Source organism: Mixophyes fleayi, chromosome 5 (assembly GCF_038048845.1).
Source record: "Mixophyes fleayi isolate aMixFle1 chromosome 5, aMixFle1.hap1, whole genome shotgun sequence".
NCBI classification, from domain to species: domain Eukaryota; kingdom Metazoa; phylum Chordata; class Amphibia; order Anura; family Limnodynastidae; genus Mixophyes; species Mixophyes fleayi.
The window spans coordinates 636,938-664,427 of record NC_134406.1 but is presented as its reverse complement, the minus strand read 5'-3'; the positions used below and the strand labels follow the sequence as shown (position 1 = coordinate 664,427).

At 45.7% G+C, this 27,490-nt stretch overlaps 1 protein-coding gene across 3 annotated transcripts in view; it reads left to right on the top strand.

Moving 5' to 3' along the window:
• Nucleotides 1–419: 419 nt before the first annotated feature.
• The window catches only part of WDR97 (WD repeat domain 97), a 129,058-nt gene continuing 101,987 nt past the window's right edge, over nt 420–27,490 (top strand). For 2 of the 3 annotated variants that reach the window (XM_075211487.1, XM_075211485.1), the window contains exons 1-4: nt 420–1,730; nt 9,259–9,848; nt 17,755–17,876; nt 22,321–22,975. In XM_075211487.1, the coding sequence (XP_075067588.1) occupies nt 1,605–1,730; nt 9,259–9,848; nt 17,755–17,876; nt 22,321–22,975 (1,493 nt within the window). In that variant the 5' untranslated portion in view covers nt 420–1,604. The remainder of the gene's footprint in view (nt 1,731–9,258; nt 9,849–17,754; nt 17,877–22,320; nt 22,976–27,490) is intronic. The other variant, XM_075211486.1, reaches the window with a different exon arrangement.

Genomic DNA, 27,490 nt, shown 5'->3' with positions numbered 1-27,490 from the left:
ACCCTCTAAGAAAATCGCTGGAGTTGCAAACTCGCAGCTTGATACATTTACCCCCTGAACTCTGATAAGAATGAGGAAAGTCACAGAGGAAACTTCAATAAAGGTATTAAGCAAAACGCAGAAGCACAGTCCCTGTTCACTTGCTGATGCCATAAGTTGATGTTCCTGGCGTACAGTGTTAGAGCAGCGGCAGTATTTGTACTCCAGGAACATGATGATCAGGCAGCACCACAGACACACTATTACCAAACAGAGATAATGATATCTGCACTTAGGAACCCAAGCAAATAGTTCAGGAGACAATCGGTGTTAGAACAAACAGCAGGGTCAGAATGGCAGGCAGCCGTCAATGGAGATCAAACAAAGATGGGTCAATTCACAGGAACACAGATAACAGTTTTGGGGAGACTTCTTGCACGGACTGGCTCTTACTGCACCTTGGCCCCCTGATAACATCACTAGTCATCAAGATACACATAACCCTTATTCTGTGTCCTATGCCTGACACCCACTGACAACCTAGCCTGCCTTCTTATTTACAGTCACTCTAGTGGGTATATATACTAAACTGCGGGTTTGAAAAAGTGTTTATTAGGCAATCAGATTCTAGCTGTCATGTTGTAGAATGTACTAAATAATCATCATCATCATCGTCTATATAGCGTCACCATTTCCGCAGCGCTGTACAGAGAGCGCTCTCACATCAGTCTAAAATTTCCCAACACACACACACACACACACACACACACACAGACTAGGGTCAATTTGATAGCAGCCAATTAACCTACCAGTATGTTTTTGGAGTGTGGGAGGAAACCGGAGCACCCGGAGGAAACCCACGCAAACACGGGGAGAACATACAAACTTCTTACAGATAAGGCCATGGTTGAGAATTGAACTCATGAACCCAGTGCTGTAAAGCAGAAGTGCTAACCACTGAGCCACCATGCTGCCCCATAAATGATAACTAGAATCTGATTGGCTGCTATAGGCAGTTTAGTAACTATACCCCTAGGACTCTGAGCCTCAGATGTCCTCACAGCTGAAACAGCTCTGACCCTCTATAAAGAGCAATGTGGTTATATAGTAACTGATATGTGATTGTGTTTATATAACTCCTCAGCTGACTCTTCATCACTATCGTTACCTCTTTCCAAACTATATGCTCCTCAAATAGGACGTATCTGGAGCTACCTGGAGCTATAGCGACATTTAAATATTGTATTAAGTACAGTAATTAGACAAGTAGCTTGATTCGGTGATTGAGGGAATGCCATTCCTAGATCAACCTTGGACAGGAGGTACCAATGGATGAGTTGTTCCTCAGGGAGGCTGTATAAGGTCAGGATCCTTTGTCTTTTGTCTTTGGTAAGTGGATCAAAGCAGCATTCAAAAGCAGGTATCAAGCCTCAGGCTCAACCTCAGCTAATTCTGCTGCTGCGTTTTCCACTTTGCTCTGTCATTATCACTCTGCTCCGTGAAACTTTGCTTTTATCCTGATTCCATTCCCACTTCATTGTCTCTGCTATTTCCCTTTTGGATGCCATTTTCTCACCACTCTTCCCACTTCCTTACCCCCTTACCATTGCTTCCATCATTGTGTAATGTCTCTTATCTCTTACATAGGTCTTCAAGTATTCGGCTTTTCCGAGGCTGATAGAAGACTGAAGGATATGGCTTGTCGCTTGTGGATTCGTCTTAGGAAAGAATTTCCAAGTGTTGTTACTAAGGTGCTTAGTATATCCATACACGCTTCCCCGGCCGATATAATCACAAGTGCCCTGGCCAAAGTTACTAATGACCTCCTCTAGACCAAATCCAGGGGTCCCTTCTCCCTGCTCATTCTCTTGGACCTGTCTGTGGCCTTCGACATTGTGGACTACTCACTCCTTCTGCAGACCCTTCTCTTTCTCAGCCTGACTAGCACTGTCCTCACATGGTTCACCTCTTACCTTTCCAAACGCTCCTTCTCTGTTACCTCTCCTGACTCTTCTTCACCCTTGTTATCTTTCTCTCACACCGCTCTTCCTCTGCCTCCCCTCTTTGCCTTGCCTAACTCCCTTTCCCCTACAGAATGCTCCTTAAACTCCTCACCTACAAGGTCCTCTCGCACTCAACGGCCCCTTATATCTCTAACCTCCTCTTCATTCACACTCCCGCCCGTTCCCTGCGTTCGGCCAATGACCGTCACCTCTACTCGACACTAATCACCTTTTCCCACGCCAGAATTCAAGACTGCTCCCGTGCTGCCCCCTCCACTGACTCACAAAAACAGGTAAAGATTTTTAAGAAGTTTTGTATCCATGAGCCATGACCTGACCAAGCCGTCCTGTTAGATCGTAGATTCCAGGTGATTTCTAAGGTCAGATCCCTCTGAGGATCCCCGAATGTGTGCTGATCTGCAGTATTGTGACATAGAAACAGCTTTTCGGACACAACTGAATGAAAATATAATCCAATATGATCTATTGGAAATTAGTATTTATATCAGTCTGATATTGTTACTAAAAGGTGGAATGAGAAGACTGATATTTGGAAGCAGCTCCTCAGATAATATAGAGGAGTAGTGTGATACTGTGACGAGTAGTGTGATACTGTGGCGAGTAGTGTGATACTGTGACGAGTAGTGTGATACTGTGGCGAGTAGTGTGATACTGTGACGAGTAGTGTGATACTGTGACGAGTAGTGTGATACTGTGACGAGTAGTGTGATACTGTGAGGAGTAGTGTGATACTGTGACGAGTAGTGTGATACTGTGACGAGTAGTGTGATACTGTGACGAGTAGTGTGATACTGTGGCGAGTAGTGTGTTACTGTGAGGAGTAGTGTGATACTGTGAGGAGTAGTGTGATACTGTGACGAGTAGTGTGATACTGTGACGAGTAGTGTGATACTGTGACGAGTAGTGTGATACTGTGGCGAGTAGTGTGATACTGTGACGAGTAGTGTGATACTGTGGCGAGTAGTGTGATACTGTGACGAGTAGTGTGATACTGTGAGGAGTAGTGTGATACTGTGGCGAGTAGTGTGATACTGTGGCGAGTAGTGTGATACTGTGACGAGTAGTGTGATACTGTGGCGAGTAGTGTGATACTGTGGCGAGAAGTGTGATACTGTGGCGAGTAGTGTGATACTGTGACGAGTAGTGTGATACTGTGACGAGTAGTGTGATACTGTGAGGAGTAGTGTGATACTGTGAGGAGTAGTGTGATACTGTGACGAGTAGTGTGATACTGTGGCGAGAAGTGTGATACTGTGACGAGTAGTGTGATACTGTGGCGAGTAGTGTGATACTGTGACGAGTAGTGTGATACTGTGAGGAGTAGTGTGATACTGTGAGGAGTAGTGTGATACTGTGACGAGTAGTGTGATACTGTGGCGAGAAGTGTGATACTGTGACGAGTAGTGTGATACTGTGGCGAGAAGTGTGATACTGTGAGGAGTAGTGTGATACTGTGACGAGTAGTGTGATACTGTGAGGAGTAGTGTGATACTGTGAGGAGTAGTGTGATACTGTGACGAGTAGTGTGATACTGTGGCGAGAAGTGTGATACTGTGACGAGTAGTGTGATACTGTGGCGAGTAGTGTGATACTGTGACGAGTAGTGTGATACTGTGGCGAGTAGTGTGATACTGTGACGAGTAGTGTGATACTGTGACGAGTAGTGTGATACTGTGACGAGTAGTGTGATACTGTGAGGAGTAGTGTGATACTGTGACGAGTAGTGTGATACTGTGAGGAGTAGTGTGATACTGTGGCGAGTAGTGTGATACTGTGAGGAGTAGTGTGATACTGTGGCGAGTAGTGTGATACTGTGACGAGTAGTGTGATACTGTGGCGAGTAGTGTGATACTGTGACGAGTAGTGTGATACTGTGACGAGTAGTGTGATACTGTGACGAGTAGTGTGATACTGTGAGGAGTAGTGTGATACTGTGGCGAGTAGTGTGATACTGTGAGGAGTAGTGTGATACTGTGGCGAGTAGTGTGATACTGTGGCGAGTAGTGTGATACTGTGAGGAGTAGTGTGATACTGTGAGGAGTAGTGTGATACTGTGACGAGTAGTGTGATACTGTGACGAGTAGTGTGATACTGTGACGAGTAGTGTGATACTGTGACGAGTAGTGTGATACTGTGAGGAGTAGTGTGATACTGTGGCGAGTAGTGTGATACTGTGAGGAGTAGTGTGATACTGTGGCGAGTAGTGTGATACTGTGGCGAGTAGTGTGATACTGTGAGGAGTAGTGTGATACTGTGGCGAGTAGTGTGATACTGTGACTAGTAGTGTGATACTGTGACGAGTAGTGTGATACTGTGGCGAGTAGTGTGATACTGTGGCGAGTAGTGTGATACTGTGACGAGTAGTGTGATACTGTGACGAGTAGTGTGATACTGTGACGAGTAGTGTGATACTGTGAGGAGTAGTGTGATACTGTGGCGAGTAGTGTGATACTGTGAGGAGTAGTGTGATACTGTGACGAGTAGTGTGATACTGTGACGAGTAGTGTGATACTGTGACGAGTAGTGTGATACTGTGGCGAGTAGTGTGATACTGTGGCGAGTAGTGTGATACTGTGGCGAGTAGTGTGATACTGTGACGAGTAGTGTGATACTGTGACGAGTAGTGTGATACTGTGACGAGTAGTGTGATACTGTGGCGAGAAGTGTGATACTGTGGCGAGTAGTGTGATACTGTGGCGAGTAGTGTGATACTGTGACGAGTAGTGTGATACTGTGGGGAGTAGTGTGATACTGTGAGGAGTAGTGTGATACTGTGAGGAGTAGTGTGATACTGTGACGAGTAGTGTGATACTGTGAGGAGTAGTGTGATACTGTGACGAGTAGTGTGATACTGTGAGGAGTAGTGTGATACTGTGAGGAGTAGTGTGATACTGTGAGGAGTAGTGTGATACTGTGGCGAGTAGTGTGATACTGTGACGAGTAGTGTGATACTGTGAGGAGTAGTGTGATACTGTGAGGAGTAGTGTGATACTGTGGCGAGTAGTGTGATACTGTGAGGAGTAGTGTGATACTGTGGCGAGTAGTGTGATACTGTGACGAGTAGTGTGATACTGTGGGGAGTAGTGTGATACTGTGAGGAGTAGTGTGATACTGTGAGGAGTAGTGTGATACTGTGACGAGTAGTGTGATACTGTGAGGAGTAGTGTGATACTGTGACGAGTAGTGTGATACTGTGACGAGTAGTGTGATACTGTGACGAGTAGTGTGATACTGTGGCGAGTAGTGTGATACTGTGGCGAGTAGTGTGATACTGTGGCGAGTAGTGTGATACTGTGAGGAGTAGTGTGATACTGTGAGGAGTAGTGTGATACTGTGGCGAGTAGTGTGATACTGTGGCGAGTTGTGTGATACTGTGAGGAGTAGTGTGATACTGTGGCGAGTAGTGTGATACTGTGACGAGTAGTGTGATACTGTGACGAGTAGTGTGATACTGTGAGGAGTAGTGTGATACTGTGACGAGTAGTGTGATACTGTGGCGAGTAGTGTGATACTGTGACGAGTAGTGTGATACTGTGACGAGTAGTGTGATACTGTGACGAGTAGTGTGATACTGTGAGGAGTAGTGTGATACTGTGAGGAGTAGTGTGATACTGTGACGAGTAGTGTGATACTGTGGCGAGAAGTGTGATACTGTGACGAGTAGTGTGATACTGTGGCGAGTAGTGTGATACTGTGACGAGTAGTGTGATACTGTGACGAGTAGTGTGATACTGTGACGAGTAGTGTGATACTGTGGCGAGTAGTGTGATACTGTGACGAGTAGTGTGATACTGTGGGGAGTAGTGTGATACTGTGACGAGTAGTGTGATACTGTAAATGACGGCCTCACATAATGTATGAAGATACCTGATAAAAATAGAAAGCAAATGAGAATATATCCTAGGATAAGGGAGTGTCATATAGCGACCGGCAAGTCTAACCATAATCACAGAGGGCCTGATTCATTAAGGATCTTAAATTAAGAAGTTTCTTATTTGAGTCTCCTGGAAAAAACCATGTTACAATGGAAGGGGTGCAAATTAGTTTTCTGTTTTGCACATAAGTTAAATAATGACTGTTTTTTTATGTTTTCATTTGCACTTTGCGGAATTTATAGTCAGAAATAGACTGTGGGGGCCTTGGAATAGGACTGGGGATAATGTAGTACATACACCAGATGATATTCATACCATGGAACTGGTGTCGCCTACTGATCACTGTGAGGATTGTAGGAATTGTTATCTGTTATCAGTCACACTTGCAGCATCTATGGGCCCTCGATTCAATAAATAAGTCTTTAAAATTAGCAGAAATTGGGTACCAAATTAGATAAAGAGGCAGAAAAGAAAAATAAATGTCCCGAATGATGTGCATCACCCCATGATCATAGACTAAATAAATCTTTTATTGAAATATTAGCATCAGACAGACTCGCCCGATCACCCACCTGTTATGTACTCCTGACGTTCCACCAATGACAACATGATCTGGGAGGGAGAAGAAGGAAAGTGAAGTCTAATGTTGTCAGAGGCCACCGTCTATCTGATGTAAAATCACGAGATTCAGTAAAATAAAGTATTATGACTGTACTTTCACAGCGTTATATAGTGGAAGGAGCAGGGTCCCCAGCAGCACAGAGTATATCAGGAGACTAATGATGTGTTAGTGAGGACAGGGCTGCATGTGACAGGGGCAGTGACATGATGTGAGGAGGGGAATGGAGGTAGCCGGAAGTCACAGACTGAGAGTTATATAGTGGAAGGAGCAGGGTCCTCCAGCAGCACAGAGTATATCAGGAGATGAGTGATGTGTTAGTGAGGACAGGGCTGCATGTGACAGGGGCAGTGACATGATGTGAGGAGGGGAATGGAGGCAGCAGGAAGCCACAGACTGAGAGTTATATAGTGGAAGGAGCAGGGTCCTCCAGCAGCACAGAGTATATCAGGAGATGAGTGATGTGTAAGTGAGGACAGGGCTGCATGTGACAGGGGCAGTGACATGATGTGAGGAGGGGAATGGAGGTAACCGGAAGTCACAGACTGAGAGTTATATAGTGGGAGGAGCATGGTCTACCAGCAGCACAGAGTATATCAGGAGATGAGTGATGTGTTAGTGAGGACAGGGCTGCATGTGATAGGGGCAGTGACATGATGTGAGGAGGGGAATGGAGGCAGCAGGAAGCCACAGACTGAGAGTTATATAGTGGAAGGAGCAGGGTCCTCCAGCAGCACAGAGTATATCAGGAGATGAGTGATGTGTAAGTGAGGACAGGGCTGCATGTGACAGGGGCAGTGACATGATGTGAGGAGGGGAATGGAGGTAACCGGAAGTCACAGACTGAGAGTTATATAGTGGGAGGAGCATGGTCTACCAGCAGCACAGAGTATATCAGGAGATGAGTGATGTGTTAGTGAGGACAGGGCTGCATGTGGTAGGGGCAGTGACATGATGTGAGAAGGGGAATGGAGGTAGCCGGAAGTCACAGACTGAGAGTTATGTAGTGGAAGGGGCAGGGTCCCCAGCAGCACAGAGTATATCAGGAGATGAGTGATGTGTTAGTGAGGACAGGGCTGCATGTGACAGGGGCAGTGACATGATGTGAGGAGGGGAATGGAAACAGCAGGAAGCCACAGACAGAGTTATATAGTGGAAGGGGCAGGGTCCCCAGCAGCACAGAGTATATCAGGAGATGAGTGATGTGTTAGTGAGGACAGGGCTGCATGTGACAGGGGCAGTGACATGATGTGAGGAGGGGAATGGAGGCAGCAGGAAGCCACAGACTGTGAGTTATATAGTGGAAGGAGCAGGGTCCCCAGCAGCACAGAGTATATCAGGAGATGAGTGATGTGTTAGTGAGGACAGGGCTGCATGTGACAGGGGCAGTGACATGATGTGAGGAGGGGAATGGAGGTAACCGGAAGTCACAGACTGAGAGTTATATAGTGGGAGGAGCAGGGTCTACCAGCAGCACAGAGTATATCAGGAGATGAGTGATGTGTTAGTAAGGACAGGGCTGCATGTGATAGGGGCAGTGACATGATGTGAGAAGGGGAATGGAGGTAGCCGGAAGTCACAGACTGAGAGTTATATAGTGGAAGGGGCAGGGTCCCCAGCAGCGCAGAGTATATCAGGAGATGAGTGATGTGTTAGTGAGGACAGGGCTGCATGTGACTGGGGCAGTGACATGATGTGAGGAGGGGAATGGAAACAGCAGGAAGCCACAGACAGAGTTATATAGTGGAAGGGGCAGGGTCCCCAGCAGCACAGAGTATATCAGGAGATGAATGATGTGTTAGTGAGGACAGGGCTGCATGTGACAGGGGCAGTGACATGATGTGAGGAGGGGAATGGAGGCAGCAGGAAGCCACAGACTGTGAGTTATATAGTGGAAGGAGCAGGGTCCCCAGCAGCACAGAGTATATCAGGAGATGAGTGATGTGTTAGTGAGGACAGGGCTGCATGTGACAGGGCCAGTGACATGATGTGAGGAGGGGAATGGAGGCAGCAGGAAGCCACAGACTGAGAGTTATATAGTGGAAGGAGCAGGGTCCCCAGCAGCACAGAGTATTGATGTAAGGTGTAAGTAAGAATGCTAGCCCTTTCACATGCAGCCCTGCACTCATTAATACAATCACACTTATATACAGATTACTGACTCCCATAAGATTAGTGAGCTCATTTCAGAAAATACTGTTTGTGATGTGAATAATCAGATTTCTAACTGGATGCCAGTTTTTCTATCGCCACCCACTTGAAAGCTGGATATTCAGGAGATGAATACTGAACAATTTTGCTACACTGAACTTAATTAAACACATTTTGAATGTGTAATATCAGTTTCCCTCATCTCATTTTATTTGAAGCAGACAGAGACATTACTAGAGGGTTTATTTACATTTCATATTTAACATAAATATATATTTTAGTCTCTTTTTTCCTTTTGCGACACCCTCCAAAATACTAATTACACTTTACAGCTGAGGTGGAAGAGGTCCCCAAATAATAATTATCTGTGGACAATAGACAAGACATGATGAACATATACAGGACTATGTAACAAGAACACACAACAGCGTATTCATCAGAACAAGTGGTAACTAAGTATCAGATTATGAGCGTTCTACAGGTTAATGATACATCTGAGAAGCACCTGAGGTCTGACCCTCCCCTACAGAGTAGAACCAGATCTGTATCCATCCATGACCCTTATTCAGCCATGATAAGTAATAGACTGTTCTGTGTTTCTCATTTGTAGATGAAGAAAGAAGACTTACAGCCCATGGTATATACTCATGGACTGCAGCTAATGCGCCATCTCTCCTTTCCTGTCCAGCTGAAGTACGTTCGTCATGTCCATGGACAGAATTGTCTGGTGTCTCTGGACTCTGCTGGAAGCCTCAGGTTACACCATGAAGATGGTCGTGTTTGGAGCACCATAGACTTCCCAGGGCCTATTTCTGGTCTGCTCTACGCATATCACGTCCAGCACTACGTAGCCTGGAACCTCCAGGAACTGCTGGTATTTGACAAGTCTTTCAATCTTGTGTCACAGAGTTCGGTGGAGCAGAACATTCTGTGTTGTGTGTATGATCCAGGGAGGAACCTTGTGCTGAGCGGTGGATGCGGTACGGTCACCGCATGGAGCTTCAGTCACAGCAGACGGAGTCTCATATGGTACCAAACACTGAGTCAGGGAATGACGGCTGAGGACAAGGTTACGGTTATTATTACAGACACTGAATCTCAGAGTACACACACATGTTATGCTGCATGTGGGACCAGTGTGTGGGAATATGACATCAATGATGGAACTCTGCAGAGAGTGAGGAAACGTCTACACATCAGGTATAATACATTAAGTCTATGGTAGAATACCCAATACTTGTCCTGTGTTATTATTGGTTTAACCATAGTGTTATGGATCCACCACTGGGATAAAATGTTCTTTACCATTCGATGTCTGAACTTCTGCTGTCCCACTGCTTACATTGAACAGATAGATTACAGAATGATATAATGTCAGTAACAGAGGAAGGGACCTCAGAGTTATAGTATCAGATGATATGAAGGTAACAAGCAGAGTAGTCACCCGTGGGATCAGTCAATCCGATACTTGGCTGTATAGAAAGCTATTTGTAACAGGACGGGAGGTTATATCACCACTTTATAGGTCACTATTGAGACGTCACCCCGAGTACTGTGTACAGTTCTGGCGCCCTATCTCCCAAAAACATTTTAATAGAGAAACAAATCAGAGAATGGCGATTAGAACGGTACATGGGCCGAATATCAAAACTTATTGGGAAAAACTTGTAGAACTGAATATGTCCAGCTCAGTGGAGAGAAATGACAGAGGGGATATGATAGATAAGTAATAATATGGATCAGCAGGACAGTATTTATATAGTAAGTGGATTTCTAGAACAAGGAGACACTGATACTAGAGGATAGAGGAGAGGGAATGTGATCTACAATGGGATCAGGAAGCCTCAGATCATTACTTTGTGCTGTTTGGATTGGTTACAAGATACCCCAACTCCTCCCACTTATATCTACCTACACAGGGACACTTAGGAGTAATCAGTGCCGAGATATTTTGTGCAGCCAATAACATTCTAAGATAACAACTGTCTCTGTACAGTCTACGTAATATGTTGGTGCTATATTAAGGATAATATAAGCACAGCATTGTCAGACCATAGTTATCTACTCCTCCAGAACGCCCGGGAGTCTTCCGGAATATTGGGAGACCTGTCGGGCTCACAGGAAAGTAGGATACCCTCCCGGATACACCTTTCTGACCCCGATCAACCTCCCACCTCCCTGATGTGACCGCTTTCAGCTGTGTTATAGGCGCGCTCTGATTTGTCAGCGCTGTAGCCCTTCGTGTTGCTTCGTCCTCTCAGTCTGCACTCACAGGAGCCGGTGCTATCTGTGCAAAGTGCTGCTCTCCATGTCCCCAGTCTTGTCGCGCTGTTCAGCAGCCGGCAGCTGTTGGTTAATCAGGACACGAGCCTTTTACACTATACAATATAATGTATCTACTACTAAGACAGAGATAAGTTATAATGTTAATGCCATTTTTATATGTGTTTTAGAAGGGATAATATCTTCCTTAGTGCTTAGTGCTATATGCCACAAGGCTGTGGTAGGTGTACTGTTACCAGCTATCTAAAGAAATAGTGAATTAGACATTTAATATAAGTCTAAATACAGGTAAATATACAGAAACCATTTGTCCTCTCATTCTGCTATTTTGCTGAACCATTATTGGAATAGATGTATTTTAGATATCATATAATTGGCTGCATCATTTGACACATGCAGTTGGTGCTGAGTTAGGGGGATATAGGGATGTTTGTTCCCCCTGCCGCCCTTATCATCGTTCTCGCACATTACACAGTGTTATTGTAAGTGCCGTCCTGTACATAACATGCACTTTGCGGTATTTCCCCACATGTCACACAGACAGTTGGTGTCTCCATGCTCGTAGCATGAACTGTCACTACAGATAGCAGTCATGGTCTTTAATAGCTACTAGGGAATACAATTAAGCATGACCTTGTTGGGGCTTTATTACTAAGGCTTGAAGGTGTTGCCACAATGTTCATATACACATAGTTGCCTGACTTCCTAGAATATTGGGAGACTTCCCAGGAAGATAGTATTACATCCTGGATCTCCGCTGCGCCTCCGAGCTGCCAGCTCGCGCATGTGATGACACGATCCACACCAGCCCCTCTTTCAGCAGGCTGCACACAGTACTAGAAGTTCCAACTAGATAGGCCCAGGTGTGGAACTACATACACCCCATGGGTGGGCTGGGACACGCCCCCTTCAGTGACCAATTTCATTATCTCCCTGACATTATTTCTCAAAAGTAGGCAAGTATGAATATATATCCATCTCTCTCTGTCTCTTTCTCTCTCTTTATGTCTCTATCTATATAGATATATCTATCTATATCTCTCTTTCTATATATAGAGACCGGGTGCTCGGGCTCAGCATATTGCGGATCGGGTGGACAGATTGTTGGGAGGTGCTGGGAATGACCCAGTGGTTTTGGTGCATGTCGGCACCAATGACCAAGTTAGAGGAAGAAGGGGTGTCCTAAAGAATGATTTCAGGGACATAGGTCGCAACTCTAAGGCAAGGACATCCAAGGTAGTATTTTCGGAAATACTGCCTGTGCCACACGCTAGTCCAGGGAGGCAGCGGGAGATTAGGGAGGTTAATGTGTGGCCAAAACATTGATGTAGGAAGGAGGGTTCTGGATCCTTAGAGCACTGGGCTGATTTCTCGGTCAGTTGCCATCTTTATTGTGGAGATGGATTGCACCTGAATGAGGAGGGGGCTGCTGTGCTAGGGGAGAGGATGGTTAGAAAGTTGGAGGAGATTTTAAACTAAGGTCCGGGGGAGGGACAAGCAAGTGTTTATCTGATAGACATTGAGAGTAGTAAGGAGGAATTCAACAAGAGTAAAGGGGGTGGAGAGGGGAGAAAGGGAAGCATAGCCGATAAGGAGCGGCCCTTTTTAAAGCAGAAAGAAATACCTAAGGGAGGCAATAGACTTAAGTGTATGCTTGCAAATGCAAGAAGCCTGACAGGTAAAATGGGGGAGTTAGAACTAGTAGCATTGAATGAGCAGTATGAGATTATAGGTATTACGGAGACCTGGTGGGATGATACACATGACTGGGCAGTCATGGAATGCTATACTCCCTACAGGAGGGATAGGGTAAATACAAGGGGAGGAGGAGTATGTCTTATATTAAGTCAGTGATAAAACCAAGTATTCAGGAAGTTATATACGAGAATATTGGTGATAATATAGAGGCATTGTGGGTGGAAATATCCAGCGGAGGAAAAAGTTCAGGGAAGTTGCTGATAGGGATATGCTATAAACCGCCAGATATTAGTATGAGTGAGGAAGACCAACTTCTACAGCAAACTGAAAAGGCTGCACAACTAGGTCAGGTTATAATTATGGGGGATTTTAATTATCCGGACATTGATTGGGGTAACCGGTTTCTGAGCACGCTAAAAGACCATTACATGTCCCAATTAGTAGTGGAACCGGACTATACTGGACCTAGTAATAACAAACAATGTAGACATAATATCAAATATTCAAGTAAGGGAGCACTTGGGAAACAGTGATTATAATATGGTTTCATTTGAAATTAGTTTCCAGAAGCAACGTTATAAGGGATCAACTAGGACTTTGAACTTTAGAAAGGCAAATTTTAATATGCTAAAGGAGTCTATAAAGTGCATAGACTGGGACACAGTTTTTGAAGGAAAAAATACGGAAGAAATGTGGGCTGTCTTTAAAATGTTGTTGGAAACATACACGTATAAGTTCATTCCTATGGGAAATAAATGTAAAAGAATTAAGTCTAAACCAATGTGGCTAAATTAAAATGTAAGGGAAGAAATGCAAAGTAAGAAGCGTGCATTTAAAGTGTTTAAGTCTGAAGGGTCTGAGGAGTCCTTCCGTAGGTACAAGGAATGCAGGGGCGCACAGAGGATTTTTAAGGGGGGGTTTCCCCTCCACCCAAAAAAAAAAAAAAGAACGAGAGAGCTGCCGCGCATGCGCAGCAGCTCTGTTTCGACAGCACTGTAACATACAGCAGCCGCGGCGCTGTCAAAGAAGCATCTGCGGCGGTATACAGCACTGTAACATACAGCACTGCTGCGGATGCTTCTTTGACAGCGCCACGGCTGCTGTATAATACAGTGCCGCTATGTACTTTTTAGCAGAGGGAGGGGTTTTAGAGACCCAGAAACCCCCCCTGCGTGCGCCACTGGAATGTAATAAAACATGCAAAAAGGAAATTAGATTGGCTAAATTAGAAAATGAAAAACAAGGGAGTAAAGTTTCTATTTTTGCAGATGACACTAAAATCTGAAAGGTAATAAAATCAGAGCAAGATGTAGCTTCTCTACAGAGGGACTTAAATAAACTGGAGGATTGGGCGGCCAAATGGAATATGAGGTTTAACACAGATAAATGTAAGGTTATGCATTCAGGGATCAAAAACAAGAACGCAATCTATAAATTAAATGGAATTAATTTGGGAGAATCTATAATGGAAAAGGATTTGGGAGTGCTCGTAGACAGTAGACTTAGCAATAGTGCTCAATGTCAAGCAGCAGCTGCAAGGGCAAACAAAGTATTGGCATGCATAAAAAGGGGCATAGATGCAAGGGAAGACAGTGTAATTTTGCCACTGTATAAATCGTTGGTAAGACCTCATCTTGAATATGGAGTACAGTTCTGGGCAACACTCTATAAAAAAGATACTTTGGAACTAGAAAGGGTTCAGAGAAGCGTGACAAAATTGATAAAGGGTATGGAGTCATTAAGTTATGAGGAAAGGTTAGCCAGTTTAGGCATGTTTACTTTAGAAAAGAGGCATCTAAGGGGAGATATGATTACTATGTACAAATACATTAGGGGTCAATACAGAGAGCTTTCATGGGAACTTTTTACCCCAAGGACCATACACAGGACACGCAGTCACCCCCTACGGTTAGAGGAGAGGAAGTTTCACAACCAGCAAAGGAAGGGATTCTTTACAGTAAGGGCAGTCAAGATATGGAATTCACTACCAGGGAAGGTTGTGATGGCAGATTCAATGGATATGTTTTAGAAAGGGTTAGACAATTTTTTTGCGGAAAAGTGTATCCAGGGATACGACCGTTAATTAAAATAAAGAATAGTAGTGGATATAGGGTAAAAATAGGACTGCAATATTGGGTCTGGGGGGATTTTCATAATTAAAACAGATTGGCGGTTGCTTACTCTGGATCAATTTCAAATATAAGTGCAGGATCGCAGGAGATCCAAAATAGGTTGAACTTGATGGACTGACTGGTGTCTTTTTTCAATCTCATCAACTATGTTACTATGTTACTATCTATCTATATATATCTCTCTCGCTATCTATCTCTGGGGCCTATTTATCAATGATTGTTTTTTCTTTTGTATTGAAACTATTTATCATGTAAAAGCTCAGGGACAGCAGTGCTGATAACCTGCTGTCTCTGAGCAGTGACTCATCTCCTTATCGCAGCCTCTTCTCAGACGAAGAAAGCTGCGTTGGTGTACTCCTCGAGTGCTGACCGGAGAGCTGGGGCATGAGCCAGGGCAGCCTAGTGTATAGTGAGGAGAGCGGCCCAATTCTGAGCATGTGACAGGGAGGGATCACATGATCCCTCCACACATGCGCTGTCAGAGCAGAGCTGACAGCTGAGAAAGATTTCATTTAGGAGAATGTACGTCAGCTTCAGACTTTGATACATAGCGCTAATGAGCACTCCCCATATACTGTTATGGGGAGTGCTCAGAAAAATGATAAGTGATGCAAAGCAGCAGATATCTGAGAGATCTGCTGTGATGCTACAATGATACATAGCTGTTTAGTGGTTAATCCCCAAAAACTGTTGTTTTCCGGAATTTAATAGGGGGGGGGGGGGACTTTGATTAATAGACCCAGATAGATAGATAGATAGATAGATTAGAGTGATAAGCAAGCACAGCAAACAGATGATGTACACACAGGTTTGCTGAACTGTATTCAGTGATACCAGAATGGCAAAAATCAGCAAGAGGTGCAGTTCCAGCGAATCAACAACAACAATAAAAGTACTTACAATTTCCTGTGCTGCTGCTTCTGACTACACATCCAGTCTCCTCACTAGTCACCTGCCAGCTAGCCCACAATAGAAACGAGCTATTTATGCTTCCTCTCCAGCACTAGCTAACTACTAAACCAGAAATGAATCCCACCTATGTCCTCCACCTGTGACCCTGTGTGTAGAGGACAGTAGCGGATTAACCCTGTCTGCAGCCTGAGCCTGCAGACTCTCTAAACGACTATCAGTCTCTCTTTTAACAATTTGTGGCACGCTGTCCTTTTTGCCACAATATCTATCTATATTAAATCTGAAAATATCCCATTGATTGCCAATAACAGATTTATATGCTGACCAGAATTTTATATCCTGCACTGAGGAGTCCTAACAATGACAAAACAGGCTTTATGTGGATTGTCAAAGAGCTGCCAGAAAACTGCATTACGCAGACGTCTTTTCACCAAGAAACATTTTGGATCTGATTCATCATTGAATGCAACCTGCATGCAAGTTGTGTTTTTAAAACGTGCACAGAACTTAAGCGTATCTGAGCCTATATTAAATTCCAAGCAGATCTCGAGATATATTTCCATTTGAATCTGGATATAAATACTCTCTCCCTAACAGACTGCATAATACGCACATACATCATACTTGCCAACTCTCCCGGAATGTCCGGGAGACTCCCGCATTTTGTGAGAGTCTCCCGGACTCCCGGGCGAGTGTGGCAATCTCCCGAATTCTGCCCACTTCACTAGGAAGTGCCCCACTTCCTAGTGAAGTGGGCAGAATTAGATCCCAAACGCCGCGATTCCCGGTGAATCGCGGCGTTTGGCCCCGCCCCCGCTGTCAAATGACGCAATTTGCGTCATGACGTCACAGGGGGCGGGGCCGAAATGACGCGATTTCGGCCACCCCGCCCCTTCACGCCCCCCTCCACTGGCTGGCTCCCGGAAGGGAGCTGAAGAAAGTAGGTAAGTATGACATACATATGTGCAATATAAAGTCACATCAGCAAAACAAAAATATATAAAATAAATTGTCGTAATCAGTAATAAACATGCTTACAAAAAATGTTTTTCAATTTTTTACATTAAATACATAATTCGTTATGTTTTTAATGTGTACTGTACATCTTAGTCGCCTACTCTTCCAGAATGCCCGGGAGACTCCCGGGAGAGCAGGCAGGGGGGCTTAGTGACGCGATTCACACATCATCGTGGCCCCACCCTCTGCTGGTATAGGGCAAAATGGTGATGTTCGCTTAGGGGGCGGGGCATAGTGATGTGATTCTCCGAGCCCCGCCACCACACACCCACCTTCCCCTGGACCTCCTGAAAGACAAATTAAAAAAATAGGCAAGTATGCTGTACATACAATGCATTTATATAGTCAGTCTTCTTTGCATACACATTTTCTGTGCTATCTAGTGGCGTTCATACGTGTAGTTTATAATACAAGGACTATGCTGTGTCAGTCATCACCATCCGTTGGCACTTACTTCTGCCCTGTAGCTGGTCAAATGATATGGCAAAAATATGTACTTTTAAGAAACATAGGCCTTGAATTGTCCACATCTGTGTTGGCACGTCCTTACTATACATTGGCAGATTAGTTCTCTTCTTCCCTCCCCAGTTCCGCCTCTCAAGTCGTGCGCCGTCATAAGTGTTATTTGCGTTCAGATATGAATTGCATGCAATTGTGTTCACTAACGTAGGGTTTGTTTCTCAGCATGTGCACAGCTAGTTCACGCGAGATACGCAACACAAATGGACTACAAGATGACTCAGTCCTTTGGTGTAAGGATCCACTTTGCGGAACTTCGCAGGTGTGTTTTATCTTACATACATAATATGGCCGGACTAGATATCAGTTATTCCTAGGAATCCAGACTGTATCTCACTTCCACCAGTTCATACCCCACAGTACCTTCCCCATATGACCATGACATATGACATGAAAACATGGCTTTACCATATCACTTGGCTATTTGCGAAGAAGATTATTTCTTAAGTGTTCACTCAGACTTCTCAGCGTGTGACAATGACTCTAATAGGCGCTGTGCTTAGCATATAATGAGCTGTATAATTAAGTGTATTTTCCCTAAACAGGACGATCACCGACCTATTATACTCAGAGTGTCTTTGTCTTCTAATCTCTGGATCCAGAGATGGAACAATTAAAGTGTGGGATAGAGAAGCCCAGCTCATAACAGTGTATATTGGACACACAGGTATGTTACACTATGCACAGATTTATATCACAGTCTCTATAATGTCCTGCAGGAAACAACTTCCCAATTGTCAGAAAAATCCCATTACAGTTAGAATGAGTTGCTGCTTTTATTTACTCAGGAAGATAGTAAGAATATTGTTTCTGCTGCAGCAACAGCGGGAATGGGCCCCACTAGAATAATACAATGTTTATGAGGATTTACATAAAACAAGGGACACAAAACAGATGGATGAGGGGGAGTGATGGGAGTATGGATAGAACATAGGAGGGGTGATGGGAAGTGACTATAGATAGTGTATTGGAGAAAGGAGGAATTACATAGAGGAGTGAAGACAGTGGTAGGGGTATAACAAGGCAACAGGGCAGAATAGGAGTAAGGAAAGTGACAGGTGAACCCTAAACCCAGGCCCTGTGTCCCTAATAGATGTGTTATCCTTCTTGATCCCTCACCCACAGGTCCTGTCTCCCCCATTTATGTGTTATCCTTCCTGTTCCCTCACCCACAGGTCCTGTCTCCTCCATTAATGTGTTATCCTTCCTGTTCCCTCACCCAGAGGTCCTGTCTCTCCCATTTATGTGTTATCCTTCCTGTTCCCTCACCCCCAGGCCCTGTATCCTCCATTAATATGTTATCCTTCCTGTTCCCTCACCCTGAGGTCATGTCTCCTCCATTAATGTGTTATCCTTCCTGTTTCCTCACCCCCAGGCCCTATATCCTCCATTAATATGTTATCCTTCCTGTTCCCTCACCCTGAGGTCATGTCTCCTCCATTAATGTGTTATCCTTCCTGTTCCCTCGTCCACAGGTCCTGTCTTCCCCATTTATTTATTATCCTTCCTGTTCCCTCACCCACAGGTCCTGTCTCCTCCTTTTGTGTTATCCTTCCTGTTCCCTCAACCATAGGCCCTGTCTCCTCCATTTATGTGTTATCGTTCCTGTTCCCTCACCCACAGGTCCTGTCTCCTCCATTAATGTGCTATCCTTCCTTTTCCCTCACCCTCAGGTCCTGTCTCCCCCATTAATGTGTTATCCCTTCTGTTCCCTCACCCTCAGGTCCTGTCTCCCCCATTTATGTGTTATCCTTCCTGTTCCCTCACCCTCAGGTCCTGTCTCCCCCATTAATGTGTTATTCTTCCTGTTCTCTCACCCCCAGGCCCTGTCTCCTCCATTTGAGTTATCCTTCCTGTTGCTTCACCCTCAGGTCCTGTCTCCTCCATTTGTGTTATCCTTCCTGTTCCCTCACCCTGAGGTCCTGTCTCCCCCATTTATTTATTATCCTTCCTGTTCCCTCACCCACAGGTCCTGTCTCCCCCATTTATGTGTTATCCTTCCTGTTCCCTCACTCTCAGGTCCTGTCTCCCCCATTTATGTGTTATCCTTTCTGTTCCCTCACCCACAGGTCCTGTCTCCTCCATTAATGTGTTATCCTTCCTGTTCCCTCACCTCCAGGCCCTATATCCTCCATTAATATGTTATCCTTCCTGTTCCCTCACCCTGAGGTCATGTATCCCCCATTTATGTGTTATCCTTCCTGTTCCCTCACCCACAGGTCCTGTCTCTCCCATTAATATGTTATCCTTCCTGTTCCCTCACCCACGGGTCCTGTCTCCCCCATTTATGTGTTATCCTTCCTGTTCCCTCACTCTCAGGTCCTGTCTCCCCCATTTATGTGTTATCCTTCCTGTTCCCTCACCCTCAGGTCCTGTCTCCCCCATTAATGTGTTGTTCTTCCTGTTCCCTCACCCCCAGGCCCTGTCTCCTCCATTAATGTGTTATCCTTTCTGTTGCTTCACCCTTAGGTCCTGTCTCCTCCATTAATGTGTCATCCTTCCTGTTTCCTCACCCACAGGTCCTGTCTCCCCATTAATGTGTTATCCGTTCTGTTCCTAAACCCTCAGGTCCTGTCTCCCCCATTAATGTGTTATCCTTCCTTTTCCCTCACCCACAGGTCCTGTCTCTCTCATTAATGTGTTATCCTTCCTGTTCCCTCACCCTCAGGTCCTGTCTCCTCCATTTATGTGTTATCATTCCTGTTTCCTTACCCACAGGTCCTGTCTCTCCCATTTATGTGTTATCCTTCCTGTTCCCTCACCCCCAGGCCCTGTATCCTCCATTAATATGTTATCCTTCCTGTTCCCTCACCCTGAGGTCATGTCTCCTCCATTAATGTGTTATCCTTCCTGTTCCCTCACCCACAGGTCCTGTCTTCCCCATTTATTTATTATCCTTCCTGTTCCCTCACCTACAGGTCCTGTCTCATCCTTTTGTGTTATCCTTCCTGTTCCCTCAACCCCAGGCCCTGTCTCCCCCATTTATGTGTTATCCTTCCTGTTCCCTCACCCACAGGTCCTGTCTCTTCCATTAATGTGTTATCCTTTCTGTTCCCTAACTCACAGGTCCTGTCTCCCCCATTTATGTGTTATCCTTCCTGTTCCCTCACCCTCAGGTCCTGTCTCCCCCATTTATGTGTTATCCTTTCTGTTCCTTTACCCACACGTCCTGTCTCCTCCATTAATGTGCTATCCTTCCTGTTCCCTCACCCTCATGTCCTGTCTCCCCCATTAATGTGTTATCCCTTCTGTTCCCTCACCCTCAGGTGCTGTCTCCCCCATTTATGTGTTATCCTTCCTGTTCCCTCACCCTCAGGTCCTGTCTCCCCCATTAATGTGTTGTTCTTCCTGTTCCCTCACACCCAGGCCCTGTCTCCTCCATTAATGTGTTATCCTTTCTGTTCCTTCACCCTTAGGTCCTGTCTCCTCCATTAATGTGTCATCCTTCCTGTTTCCTCACCCACAGGTGCTGTCTCCCCATTAATGTGTTATCCGTCCTGTTCCCTCACCCACAGGTCCTGTCTCTCCCATTAATGTGTTATCCTTCCTGTTCCCTCACCCTCAGGTCCTGTCTCCTCCATTTATGTGTTATCCTTCCTGTTCCCTCATCCACAGGTCCTGTCTCCACATTTATGTGTTATCCTTCCTGTTCCCTCATCCACAGGTCCTGTCTCCACATTTATGTGTTATTCTTCCTGTTCCCTCACCCACAGGTTCTGTCTCTCCCATTAATGTGTTATCCTTCCTGTTCCCTCACCCTGAGGTCCTGTCTCCCCCATTAATGTGTTATCCTTCCTGTCCCCTCATCCACAGGTCCTGTCTCCACAATTTATGTGTTATCTTTCCTGTTCCCACACACTCAGATCCTGTCTCCACATTTATGTGTTATTCTTCCTGTTCCCTCACCCACAGGTTCTGTCTCTCCCATTAATGTGTTATCCTTCCTGTTCCCTCACCCTGAGGTCCTGTCTCCCCCATTAATGTGTTATCCTTCCTGTCCCCTCATCCACAGGTCCTGTCTCCACAATTTATGTGTTATCTTTCCTGTTCCCACACACTCAGATCCTGTCTCCACATTTATGTGTTATTCTTCCTGTTCCCTCACCCACAGGTTCTGTCTCTCCCATTTATGTGTTATCTTTCCTGTTCCCACACACTCAGGTCCTGTCTCCTCCATTAATGTGTTATCCTTCCTGTTCCCTCACCCAGAGGTCCTGTCTCCCCCATTAAATTGTTATCCTTCCTGTTCCCTCACCCTGAGGTCATGTCTGCCCCATTTATGTGTTATCCTTCCTGTTCCCTCACCCTCAGGTCCTGTCTCCCCCATTTATGTGTTATCCTTCCTGTTCCCTCATCCTCAGGTCCTGTCTCCTCCATTAATGTGTTATCCTTCCTGTTCCCTCATCCTCAGATCCTGTCTCCCCCATTTATGTGTTATCCTTCCTGTTCCCTCACCCACAGGTCCTGTCTACCCCATTAATGTATTATCCTTCCTGTTCCCTCATCCACAGGTCCTGTCTCCCCCATTAATGTGTTATCCTTCCTGTTCCCTCATCCACAGGTCCTGTCTCCTCCATTAATGTGTTATCCTTCCTGTTCCCTCACCCAGAGGTCCTGTCTCCCCCATTAAATTGTTATCCTTCCTGTTCCCTCACCCTGAGGTCATGTCTCCTCCATTAATGTGTTATCCTTCCTGTTCCCTCACCCAGAGGTCCTGTCTCCCCCATTAAATTGTTATCCTTCCTGTTCCCTCACCCTGAGGTCATGTCTCCTCCATTAATGTGTTATCCTTCCTGTTCCCTCACCCTGAGGTCATGTCTCCCCCATTTATGTGTTATCCTTCCTGTTCCCTCACCCTCAGGTCCTGTCTCCTCCATTAATGTGTTATCCTTCCTGTTCCCTCACCCAGAGGTCCGGTCTCCCCCATTAAATTGTTATCCTTCCTGTTCCCTCATCCACAGGTCCTGTCTCCACAATTTATGTGTTATCTTTCCTGTTTCCACACACTCAGGTCCTGTCTCCTCCATTTATGTGTTATCCTTCCTGTTCCCTCATCCACAGGTCCTGTCTCTCCCATTTATGTGTTATCCTTCCTGTTCCCTCATCCTCAGGTGCTGTCACTGCTCTGTCTCTCAGTGCTTCACAGTTGATTCTTGTTTCTGGCTCTGAGGATGCCACATTGCGGATGTGGGACTTAAAGACACAGGAACAGATCGGAGAGGAGCAAGTGTCAGGGTCTCTGCTTGGAGTGGATGCTTTTTACAGCAATGAAGACTGTGTTGTTTCTTATACCAGCCATAGTCTGCATGTTTGGCATTTTCATCACTTGTACCAATTGCACAGGCTTCTGGGAACAAGTGTGACCGATATTAGAGTCAGTAGAGGACTCTTACCCTCCAGAGCTCTGTGTGTGTGTGCAGACTCCACTGTAAGGCTGATATCGGCTAGTACTGGAGATCTTATTTCTACGCTCTTGCTGGACAGGGAAGAGCAGATGATGGGTGCAGATTACTGTATGCATAGGGAGACCGTTTGTGTGTTGCTGAAAGACGGAGACCTTATGAAAGCCAATGCCCTGGTGAATCCCATGAGTGTCATCAGTAGGGCCAAGGTCAGCAGTTCTCAGTCTCTTCCCTGTTGCCTTATTCTCTACTCCTCCGTTGTGGATGTGAATGCGGCTGTCACTGAGTGGAAGCAAGTGGTGCAGGAGGTTGGAGACAAAGGACCACATGAGAAAGATCATTCATTCCGAGGGACGAAAAACAGGTAAAACCCCACTTATCTCCTGATCGGCAGTGACACTTACATATTTGTATTCTTTTCAATGTAGTTTATATCAACAGTATTTCCACAGTTAGAAGATAATTTAATGTTTATCTCTATTATATTATTTTGCAATCTACGGAGTCTCCACATCTTGCACAGCAGTTGGTCTCAGCTGGTGACATCTCTTACTCTATACACATAAATCTGCTGCTGAATACACTATATTTATTGTATTTGTAACTGAGGTATGTATAACACTATAAATACATCTGAGCAGGGTGTAATGTTTGTCACCTTCAGCTACCTCCTCATCCCTTAGTCAGATGTGTTTAGTGGTACTTGGTGTCTCCAGGTCTTGTGACCAATTCAAATGTATTTATATACAATGACTACCTGAATGGTAAACTAGGAACTGTCACACTTTACACTGGGAATATCACTGACTGGTATTAGCGCTACTAACCTGAGAGGCGCGGAGTCTAACGCACCACCGGTGGTCACCAGGGACCCCCGCAAGGAGGTTTGGGCTTTGCTGCGTGTGATGTGCAGGTTGCGGTTCTCCCAGGAAGTCACCAGTGGAGGGTAGTCAGACAGGCCGAGTCGAAACCAAGGAAGCGAGGTTACCACGGAGAGAAGACAAGAGTAGTCAGGGACGGTCCAAAGGTCAATTCCAGTGCGGGCAGCGAAGTACAAGGGAGATCCGGAAGAGAGGTCAAACAAGCCAAGGAGTTTATACACAGGAGATCAGGAACAGTAATAGTAATATAAATGCTGGAGCTGGATGGAACCAATACTCTGGCACCCTAATGGACAGGAAGCCCTAGGGAGGCCGGGAAGTGTCTGGGTTGCCCAGCAACCGAAGCGGCGCATCGCGCCGCGATCACGTGAACGCGTCCCATTGCCTAGCAACGAGAAGTCTCTTCCGGGCAGAGGGTGTCCGTCTCCGGCACCCAGCGGAGGTGCGGAGACGGCACCTGACAGGAACAAGATCAGACCAAGGATGTTGGACACACAGAATGATCAGAATAGTTATTCAGGGAATAAGAGCCAGAGAGCCAGAAGAGATGTCCGGTCAGTCGTTGGAGTAAGTCAGGAGTTTCTGGGATACCACAATCTCTACTGATTTCCTGGCTGATGCTTGGTGGACAACAACTATTCATGTATTCCCAGAATTCTGAATGTAACTTTGTATTCTTTTTATTAGAAATTCAAAGCTAAATGGTATAATCCATGGAGTAGGGGTAAAGTTGCCAACACATAGAAATATTCCTTTAGAAGACTTCACTTCCTTTAAAGGAATATTTCCTAATTAAACCCTGCAACTTTTTTTGTCATGTGTTTGTTGTGTGACACCTCATAAGTTCAAAAACGTCATCAGTAGATCATGTCCTTAATCTCTCGTGGGGCAAGCTGCTCATTTACTGTGGGATGCTTCAAAGGACAGGAAAATCCAAACCCTACAAAACGTTGTTTCTTTTATGAAAGAGGATTGAGTATACCGTGCCTTGCAGTCGCCTGCCCTCTGACCAGTGCCTGTTATCTGGATTCTGCCTGTGACCATTTCCTGACTGACTATGTTTGTGGATCTTACCTGTCAGTACACCAGTTTTACTATCTTATCACTGTTACTATACTGTGCCTGCTGCTCTCCTAATGTGTCCTGATCATTACCTACAAATACCCTGACGTTCATAAGCCCCAACTGCTACAACAGGTGAAGTCTTGGGGCAAACAGTTATTTGTGAACATATAGCATTCTACAAGAAAGAGGGCTGCTATAAGTGAAAACCCTGTAAAGTGATTCTAGGGGTCTGATTATATCACAGGTATTTCATGGTCTTCTTATAGCCTCCGCTTGTCCACACAGAGGTCGGTATGCTCTTCTTCAGGACTAGTCTATTCAGACATCACGGAACATTCACAGCAACCTGCTCTTCTCAACAGGTGACTATGTGACTTTCGCTACATACTATTGTAAAACTCTATAATTCCTCATTTACTCCCCTTCATAAGCAGTGTATGGCTGTAAAGCCCAGATTTTAATGGCGCAAATAAACCGCCTGTTATGTTCATTCTGCCTGTGACCGCTGCCTCTTATTTTGATTCTGTCTGTGACCACCACTTGTTATCTTTATTCTGTTTGGGACCAACGTCTGTTTTCTTTCCTCTGCCTGTTATGTGACCGCTGTTTGTTATCAGGATTCCGCCTGTGACCGCCACCTGTTATCTGGATTCTGCCTGTGACTGCTACCTGCTATCTGGATTCTGCCAGTGACTGCTACCTGCTATCTGAATTCTGCCAGTGACTGCTACCTGCTATCTGGATTCTGCCTGTAACTGCTACCTGCTATCTGGATTCTGCCAGTGACTGCTACCTGCTATCTGGATTCTGCATGTGACTGCTGGCTGTTATTTGGATTCTGCCTGTGAGCGCCACCTGTTATCTGGTCTCCTACTATGTCCCGTCCTGTAACTAAACTTACCTTTCCACGCTCCAACGCTGGCTTCAATGTGCTGCATGCGCCACTTTTGGGTAGTGGGGCACAGATCGTGCTGATTGGATACTCACCTGTCACTCGCTCCAGCACTAGTCTCTGAATGCCGGGATTGGCTTTCCTGATGCAGATCACATGATCTGGTCACTGGGGCAGGAGTTTCAAATCTTCTCCGATATAAACCTACACTGACACTTGCTTGGTGTCCATGCAACTAGTTTGCTCTGCCTCTTATTACCCTGTCGTTCTCTTTTGCTGCATTATCCTTGGATCTTCTGTGAACCAGTTATTGTCTGTCTGACCAAGTCTGCGAAATTTCCGAGTGTACCTGTCTGTCTGATATCAGTGTACCAGTTCCTGGCTTGTCTGACTACTCTCTACCTGATATCCGTGTACCAGTTCCCGGCTTGTCCGACTACTCTCTGTCTGATATCAGTGTACCAGTTCCGGCTTGTCTGACTACTCTCTGCCTGATATCCGTGTACCAGTTCCCGGCTTGTCTGACTACTCTCTACCTGATATCAGTGTACCAGTTCCCGGCTTGTCTGACTACTCTCTGCCTGATATCCGTGTACCAGTTCCCGGCTTGTCTGATTACTCTCTACCTGATATCCGTGTACCAGTTCCCGGCTTGTCTGACTACTCTCTACCTGATATCCGTGTACCAGTTCCCGGCTTGTCTGACTACTCTCTGTCTGATATCAGTGTACCAGTTCCGGCTTGTCTGACTACTCTCTGCCTGATATCCGTGTACCAGTTCCCGGCTTGTCTGACTACTCTCTACCTGATATCCGTGTACCAGTTCCCGGCTTGTCTGACTACTCTCTACCTGATATCCGTGTACCAGTTCCCGGCTCGTCTGACTACTCTCTACCTGATATCCGTGTACCAGTTCCCGGCTTGTCTGACTACTCTCTACCTGATATCCATGTACCAGTTCCGGCTTGTCTGACTACTCTCTGTCTGATATTCGTGTACCAGTTCCGGCTTGTCTGACTACTCTCTGTCTGATATTCGTGTACCAGTTCCGGCTTGTCTGACTACTCTCTGTCTGATATCAATGTACCAGTTCCTGGCTTGTCTGACTACTCTCTGTCTGATATTCGTGTACCAGTTCCTGGCTTGTCTGACTACTCTCTACCTGATATCCGTGTACCAGTTCCCGGCTTGTCTGACTACTCTCTACCTGATATCCGTGTACCAGTTCCCGGCTCGTCTGACTACTCTCTACCTGATATCCGTGTACCAGTTCCCGGCTCGTCTGACTACTCTCTACCTGATATCCGTGTACCAGTTCCCGGCTTGTCTGACTACTCTCTACCTGATATCCATGTACCAGTTCCGGCTTGTCTGACTACTCTCTGTCTGATATTCGTGTACCAGTTCCGGCTTGTCTGACTACTCTCTGTCTGATATTCGTGTACCAGTTCCGGCTTGTCTGACTACTCTCTGTCTGATATCAATGTACCAGTTCCTGGCTTGTCTGACTACTCTCTGTCTGATATTCGTGTACCAGTTCCTGGCTTGTCTGACTACTCTCTGCCTGATATCCGTGTACCAGTTCCTGGCTTGTCTGACTACTCTCTGTCTGATATCCGTGTACCAGTTCCGGCTTGTCTGACTACTCTCTACCTGATATCCGTGTACCAGTTCCCGGCTTGTCTGACTACTCTCTACGTGATATCCGTGTACCAGTTCCTGGCTTGTCTGACTACTCTCTGTCTGATATCTGTGTACCAGTTCCCGGCTTGTCTGACTACTCTCTGTCTGATATCTGTGTACCAGTTCCCGGCTTGTCTGACTACTCTCTGCCTGATATCCGTGTACCAGTTCCCGGCTTGTCTGACTACTCTCTGTCTGATATCTGTGTACCAGTTCCGGCTTGTCTGACTACTCTCTACCTGATATCCTTGTACCAGTTCCCGGCTTGTCTGACTACTCTCTGTCTGATATCAGTGTACCAGTTCCCGGCTTGTCTGACTTCTCTCTGTCTGATATCTGTGTACCAGTTCCAGCTTGT